The sequence below is a fragment of the Athene cunicularia genome (assembly GCF_003259725.1).
Source record: "Athene cunicularia isolate RWA chromosome 3 unlocalized genomic scaffold, athCun1 chr3_part1, whole genome shotgun sequence".
NCBI classification, from domain to species: Eukaryota; Metazoa; Chordata; class Aves; order Strigiformes; family Strigidae; genus Athene; species Athene cunicularia.
Genome location: NW_020799097.1, coordinates 5,311,367 through 5,319,283, shown reverse-complemented (window position 1 = coordinate 5,319,283; position 7,917 = coordinate 5,311,367). Strand labels below are relative to the sequence as shown.

Sequence of the window (7,917 nt, the reverse complement as noted above, 5' to 3'; positions counted from 1 at the left end):
GGGGGGGGAGTCCCCATCCCTGGAGGTGTTTAAGAGTCAGGCTGACCCAGCGCGGAGAGATCTGGTAGAGTTGAGAACAGTCGGTGTGAAGTCAGTGGTTGGGCTGGAGGATCTTCAAGGTCTTTTCCAACCTAGATGATTCTGTGACTCTGTAACAAAACAAAAAGATAAGGTCACCCATAAACCAGGCAGTGGGGGGCTCGCAGCTCTCCATTCCTCCAGCTGTTCCTTTATCACACAGAAATAAGAGATGCTTGTGATCTAGCCACAGAAACCATGTTACCTTCGGGCGTGATGCTCAGGAGGGGAGGGGGAGGTCTGAGAGCATGCAGGGCAGGGGGAAGGCTGTTACAGAGCAGGGCTGAGGAAATATTGTTGTATTTGTGCCCAAAGGACCATTGATAATGCACCAGTATTTTGTCTGAGCAGTGTTTGCATGACATCAAGGCCTTCATGTTTCTCACCTTTTCTCCCTATGGAGTAGACTGGAGGTGGGCAGGAGGTTGGGAGGGGACACAGCTGGGACAGCTGACCCAAACTCCCCAGAGGAGTCTGATCCAAATGATGGACAGGGTCTCTCTGTACCAAATGACTGTCTTGTGAGTTACTAACACTGTTTAGTTACAAATCTAAAACACAGCACCAGGCAAGCTGCTGTGAGGAAAGTTAACATCACCCCAGCCAGAGCCAGCACAGGTGCTGATGGCCATCTTACAGAGTGAGAGGAGATAGCATTCCTATTTTGTTTATTGCTTGACTATTTGTGCTCTGGGGCTGTTGCGAGAAAAGACAGCAAAGAAGGCAAATTGAAAGAACTAAACCAGTAATGAGAGTAACACTGGTTGTACTTGCCTGGAAGAGATTGTTCTCGACTGGTCTGATGAGCTCTTGGGAGCTACCAAAACTTGCAGTCCCTTATAACAAGGTAAGGATGCAGTGAACCCTCATGCAAGGCCTGAGAGAAATTAAGCATTTAAGGAGATGCTACTTTAGAACAATTCCATCAAAAGTAATACTATGACATGTAAAATCACCGCTGTAAGCTTAATAATGTTATGACTTGGAGAAAGCATTACAAATACACAAGTAAACCTACTGCTAAAAGAAAATGAACCTCAAAACCCAAGATTTCCATTTAAAGAATGGGCATGAGGAACTTTATTCTCACAGAAAAAAAGGTCAGACAAACCTTTTAGAAAGATAAAAAAAACAGGAGACTGAAAGGCAGAAGCAACCTGCACTAGTACCTGTCCCACGGAAAATACAACTCCTGTGCACATGATATTTCAGACATTTCCAAGACTTAACACATATATATGGATTTTTTTTTTCAGACATACTGTTCCCTCCTTAGTACAGCACACACTTACGATCTTAATTCTCCATCCAGGTCTTGCTGACGTAGCTTCCTGAAATCTGCATCCAGGGACTGGTAGTTTTCCTCTGAGGTATCATAAAAACCAGGGGCAGGCTTCTTTTCAAATGGAATTTCTGCATTATAATCCACACCTCTCTTCTTTTTTCTTTTCTTCTGGATCTCAATTCCAGCAGCCCGAAGTTCTCGTCTTTTCTGGAGAGCAGCAAGCCGCCTACAAAACCAGTAACACTACGTGATTTAAAGTGCATACCTCTAGGTGGCTCCTAAACCCTCAGACCTAGTACTACTTTAATCAGTTGCTGCTGAGATAGGGCTGCACATATTTAAACAAGCTATCACAAATGACTATCAGAAAGTGTGATTCTGCAATGACTTAAGGCTGCACCTGACTTTATGCACTGTAAATGCTCCAGAGCCAAGAAAACCAGTCCCCAGTATATGAAGCTAAGCATAAATTTACCTGGCTTCTTCCAGCTGCTTCTCTCTTGCTTTTCTTTTGGCCTTCTTTCCCTGTGTATTAGCCAAACGAGCTCTAGCTTCAGACAGCATTTCAAGTTCATCTAGAATAGTACAGAGAAGTACAGCTTTGAATTTGCACGAAAAAATGTAACGGAAAAAGTAACTTGAAGATCAGAAAGGAATCTTTAAAAGCTGAATGAATCAATGTTTTCACAGGCATTCTGCATGATTGCTATACTAGTTTTCTTCAAGTTGCTCCACTGTATTTTCTAAATCATTGGCCAGATGGAATGAAGATTTTAAGAAAAAAGTGCCTAATGTTGAAAACTGGTATCTACAGCAAATCAAAATATTTACATAAGAGGCAAACTGATGACACTAATGAAATTATAATTTCATTTACATCTTCATCTTCGAGTACTAGATTAGAGAATTTGTTCATTTCATTTACATCCAGATCCAAGAGTGCTTTTGTGTGTGAACCTGTGACTGTTCAAAACCACTGTTAGTCCATTCACAGAATTTCAGCAATGTTCATTTTTTAGTTCAAAATATTGCTATGTGCAAGGTAAAAAAGTCTGGTAGTCCTGCACTTCAGCATGGATTGACCTGGGAAATATGAGCTGATGAGAAAAGATGAAGATACAAATACCAAGCAGAGCAGTTGCCAAAGCACAGAACAATCAGTCACGGCAAGAGATGATGAAGACAGTTTAGAGAGCAGAAAACACACCCAGAAAAGGAGAAGAAAACTGGAAAAGTGTAACTGACTGGCCAAATACAAAAATAAGACAAAAACTGTAAAGAAAAAATTATCAGGGGGTGGAGGAAAAAAAAAAAAAAAAAAAAAGAAACCCAGGGTACAGAGACTATATAAAGAAGAAAAAACAGAGATCAGATTTCTGTCAAAAATGATAAACAAACTCCTATCTTACCTTCATCCATGTCAATAGGATCTGGCCTGGCTGGTTTGGTTTCTGGATTTGGATCAATTTCTCCAGGTTTAAGTTTCCGAGGATCATCAGCAGTTTCTTCCTCATTGTCTCTCTGAGCAGCTTTGTCTCTAAAAACACATTGTATATATGTTACAAATCACTCTTTGTTCTCCCCTAGGCTCATAATAGCCATCACTTAAAATGTCCCCAAAGACCGATCAAAAAAAAGTAACCTTGCATTATGTACCATACATTAAACTTGTTCTATAATTACGCAGAAAAGATTCATGAACATTGTACAATTACATAATCTTAAATCAGATGAGAAAGAAGCCAACATAGTACTACATTACAACAATAAAATATTATATAAAATACAGTACTATTAGCTTTGTCAGTAGAGATCTCTCCTGGTAATCTTTTAAACAGTAAGGACAAGAATTCAAGCAGTGTGGTTTCCCATTATGCTTTTATACTCAACCAATCACACCAGAATTAAGAGAGCTCACAGGGAAAACAGTGCTTTCCTTCTCATGGCCTAAAGAAACCCTCTGTAGCAAACAGAGTTGACAGCTGCATATTCAGCCATGTCAACAACATGTGTTTTATGTGTGTCTTTTTTCCTCTCTGTCACACCCTCACTCATGCCGATCAGCCAGTCAAAAACCACCCAAATAAACTGGAAATGGAAGCCTATAAAAAGCATAAGTCCTGATACTCCTCCAGCCAGAACAACCAGAAGCAAGAAAATATACATCTATCTCTACTCAAGCCTGCTCTCCAGGTCCCAGAAGCTGCTTCTTGCAAGCTAGACACATCGACTGAAAAGAAATCATCCTCAAAAATTTGCTTACAAAAAGACTTGGTCAACTTGAAACCACCATACTTCAGTACCATGGGAGAAGAGAATCACTACAACAAACTCTGAAGATTTTCCTGGTATGCACCTCTAGCAAAACAGTAACTCACAGCAGAAATTCGTAATGTTCCAAACACTGTGCAGCAGTTCTCCCAATAATGGGTGCAATGGTTCTCCACTGGGTTGGCATGAGCTTGGCCAGGTGCAACAGTTTCTCCTCCTCTTCCCGCGACCACTCTGTCTTTTTGATGCTCGGGTCTAGCCATTCATACCTGTTAAAAAGTGAAAAAATTAAGGACGACAGATCCAAGCTATCCATTGATTTGTCTTGAATTAATTCAGAACAGTGTTTATGCAAATCATCACAATGAGATTTCAAAATCCTGTCATGCAAATTTCACACAAGTTTTTTCTGTGCAAAAGGATGTTACTGCGGAGTATTTTTATGATGTATGTATTTGAGCTATAAAATTTATTATTTATCCACCACTTTTCATATAGATATTGCCTCTTCTCCCTTTCCCCATCTCTATTCCGGCAAAGGAAGGAGTCACAAAATTAATCCCGAAAAAGAAAAGTAAAAATCACAACAAATAGAGATACCAGAAATAGTAGATTTGTTTGTTCTGGATCCTTCAACAGTTATCTTATTAATCTCTAGCCGTACCAGTACTGTTGCTTTTATACAGAAGTATTCCAATAAATATGTGCAGTACTCAAGGAACTAAGTCTGATTCTCTAATAGATTAACACTGCATGTATTTGCATTAGTTTTAAGCAATTTCTTCATATAAAATGAAATTACAATGAGAAATTTCTAAACATTTACCCTCAACCCAAACTCTCATTATGAAAAGTTAGAAAATTATCTGTAAGAGACATTAATACTTTACAATTTTACTTCCTTGGTAATACTCACTGATTTAAAAACGTGTAAATACAAGGAAAAAAAAATCAGGTACACAATCTACGTGATCCTGCATTTGAAAACACTGCAGTCACTGCCAAAGAGATCATTTGTTTACTTTTGTTCAATTCTTTTCAAGAAGTAAGAACTCGAAATATCTGCTATAGCAGAAATCAAACAATCTTAAAACTACCATTCTTCTGCAGACATAAATTAATCTGTGGTCATTTCTAAATTAACACTAATTATGAAGCTCATACTCGCAGACATGATTTTTCTCTCTTACCATCTGGCTTTGCACTGCTTTGCTGATTTTCTATGCAATAAAGAAGCAATACGAGACCACTGGTTTTTGCCATATTTCATCACAGCCGCTTTCAGAATTTCATCCTAAAAAAAAAGAAATACTGTTATGGATCACAAGCACTTGCAAAACAGAAAGTCTGAGCTCAGGCAGAGGAAAAGATGGTGGATTTCACATAATGGGCTGAACCAGTGAAAACAGCATAGCACTGATGCTTCTTTTCCATGTTTATTCTCAAGATGAGTAGGGATTTGTATTTCAAAGGCCAATGAAATCTATGAAGATTAAATGAAAAGACACATGATGATTATTTAGGCCAACTTCAGAGACTTGACAGAATTTCCAAAACAATTACTTTCAACGCGCTCTAATGCACATTTTTAAAGACTATCTCTTCAGTGAAGGACACCAATAAAGTGTTTGTCTGGTAATGACACATTTGAAAAAAAAAAAAAAAGATAGATACCTTTGGGTGTCTTATTTTAAATAATGCTATAAAATTATCTTTTCTTTTTTTCATATTTTAATGCAAATGAAATATTTACCTATCAATGGAATATTCTGTTAAAAAAAAAGTATCACAAAAATAAAGGAACTTTATAGTAAGTTTCTCTTTTACATGTAAATCTTAAAATAAATCACTTTAATGTTCAAAATGTAACATCCAAAAGTGCTGATCTCAAAGCTTAAAAACTGGGGGAAAAAGAATTAAAATGTAATGGACTCAGCTTGGGAGCCAGGTTGTTCATATACATCAAAATAGGAACTGACACTTGATAGAAAGCTAGAAGTCCTACCAATTGTCTGTCAATCCATCCATCAATCTTCCTCTCCCCTCCCCCCAGATATATGGGTTCATTATTTCTGATTTTTTCACAAGTCAGGCAGTGGTATTTCAAACACATCAAAGCTATCCTTACAGCCTTGTGAACCACAGATGTTCCTCTTCTGTATCCAGTAAGCACTTGTGTTCAGAATGTGTTCAGCTGTGCTGTGCAGATGCCAGTCACCATGGGAAGATACTGTCTAGCACAGAGATGTCTCAGAGCACAGAGCAGCTTTAACCATAAGCTGCTGCCCAGCTCTGCCTTGAGCTGCTACGGAAAACAATGGATGTAATTTCTATTAAGAAGTAAATAATAAATCCCCTCTTGTTTTTTAAAATTTACTTGGTGTTACGTGGCATGGAGTAGCCATACTGATGACATTAGCAGGCCTTTTTGTAAGCAATCTGTCATTTTCCTAATGACCTGATATCAAGTGGTTCCACTTTCTGTAATTTTTATGTTTTATGTAAAATCAAAATATTAATAAAAAAAATAGCATCAAGGTAAGTCATTTCATCTATGGTACACAAAAAAATGGTAAAACAATTATCTATTTAACCCACTGCTGTTTTTCTCAACAGTCACTAAAATTAGTCAATTATGGAAGGCAGTAAGAATGGGGTCAGCACACAGTGATCCTTCCTATCCTCTGCTGATCTGAAATTCAGGTTCCTCCTGGCACCTAGCTGGTATGTCACAAGAGGTTAAAAGCACATGCAGTACATTTCCCAGCGCACAGTATATTTATCTTCCATTAATTTTTCTCACTGCTTTTTGGAAGCACGTACCTAGTGTTCACAGCATACGGAGGTAGAGTTCTGGATTTAAGAGTGTTGGGTACCTACCTCCTTTTACTTTAAAGATGCCACCTAACAAAACATCCTTGATTTCCTGTTATTATTTTCCTTTTCACAATCACCTGCAGTCCTGAAAGCATGTGCTGGTGAAAACGTGAGACAGGGGTGGGTTTTTTTTTCTGCTTTTGAACAGCATAAAATTTCTGTGTACAAAACACACCAGGCTGCAGATAAAGAGCCCATACCCATCTTCACCAATTGGAAGGGCCTTCAAAGACAAGAGATTCAAGCTGCCTCAGAGCCCTAGAGAATAAAAACCCTGACTGTGCAGTATAAGACACATTTCAGCCTACAAAAAGGACGTCCCCAAGGACAGCATGGCCCATGCAACCCCTCTAGCTGCTTTAGGTGTGGTTTCTCCAGTGGACATAGACAGGACACACTCACAGTTGAACTCCCAGTCCTCCCCAGCACACAGCCTTCAGGAGAAACAACACTGATCTAACCTCTACCCACTAGGGCAGGGGGTGAGGAGGAATCACAGTATTGTCTAGGTTGGAAAACACCTTGAAGATCATCCAGTCCAACCATCAACCCAACATTAACAGTTCCCAACTACACCAGATCCCTCAGTGCTATGTCGACCCGACTCTTCAACCCCTCCAGGGATGGGGACTCCACCACCTCCCTGGGCAGCCCATTCCAACATCCAACAACCCTTTCTGGAAAGAAATGGTTCCTAATATCTAGTCCAAACCTTCCCTGGTGCAACTCGAGGCCATTCCCTCTTGTCCTATTGCTTGTTACTTGGTTAAAGAGACTCATACCCAGTTCTCTGCACCCTCCTTTCAGGGAGCTGTAGAGGGCCAGGAGATCTCCCCTCAGCCTCCTCTTCTCCAGACTAAACCCCCCCAGTTCCCTCAGCCGCTCCCCAGCAGACCTGTGCTCCAGACCCTGCACCAGCTCCATTGTCCTTCTCTGGACACGCTCGAGTCATTCAATGGACTTTTTGGGGTGAGGGGCCCAAAACTGAACAGAGGAATCGAGGGGTGGCCTCACCAGTGCCGAGTACAGGGGTCAGATCCCTTCCCTGTCCCTGCTGGCCACGCTAGTGCTGACACAAGCCGGGATGCCATTGGCCTTCTTGGCCCCCTGGGCACAGTGCTGGCTCCTGTTCAGCCGGCTGTCAGTCACCCCCCAGGTCCCTCTCTGACTGGCAGCTCTCCAGCCACTCCTCCCCAAGCCTGTAGCGCTGCTGGGGGTTGTTGTGGCCCAAGGGCAGCCCCCGGCATTTGGCCTTATTGAAACTCATAAAGTTGGCCTAAACCAGGAAGGTCCAGGTTGCTAAGAAGTCAAGCCCACCAAAGTCACAACGCCTAGAGACGCCTAACCTTCCACATCCCCCGTTACGAAAGGCCCTGGAAGACCCCAATCCCCCCCCCCCTTACAAT

The 7,917-nt window shown here is 40.8% G+C and overlaps 1 protein-coding gene across 1 annotated transcript in view; it reads right to left on the bottom strand.

Moving 5' to 3' along the window:
- The window catches only part of CDC5L (cell division cycle 5 like), a 34,651-nt gene extending 29,727 nt beyond the window's left edge, over positions 1–4,924 (bottom strand). Inside the window, exons 1-5 of the mRNA XM_026844926.1 lie at positions 4,825–4,924; positions 3,742–3,903; positions 2,773–2,900; positions 1,839–1,938; positions 1,371–1,589 (exon numbers count right to left, since the gene is read on the bottom strand). Of these exons, the coding sequence (XP_026700727.1) occupies positions 1,371–1,589; positions 1,839–1,938; positions 2,773–2,900; positions 3,742–3,903; positions 4,825–4,904 (689 nt within the window). The 5' untranslated portion in view covers positions 4,905–4,924. The remainder of the gene's footprint in view (positions 1–1,370; positions 1,590–1,838; positions 1,939–2,772; positions 2,901–3,741; positions 3,904–4,824) is intronic.
- Between the last annotated feature and the right edge of the window lie 2,993 nt (positions 4,925–7,917).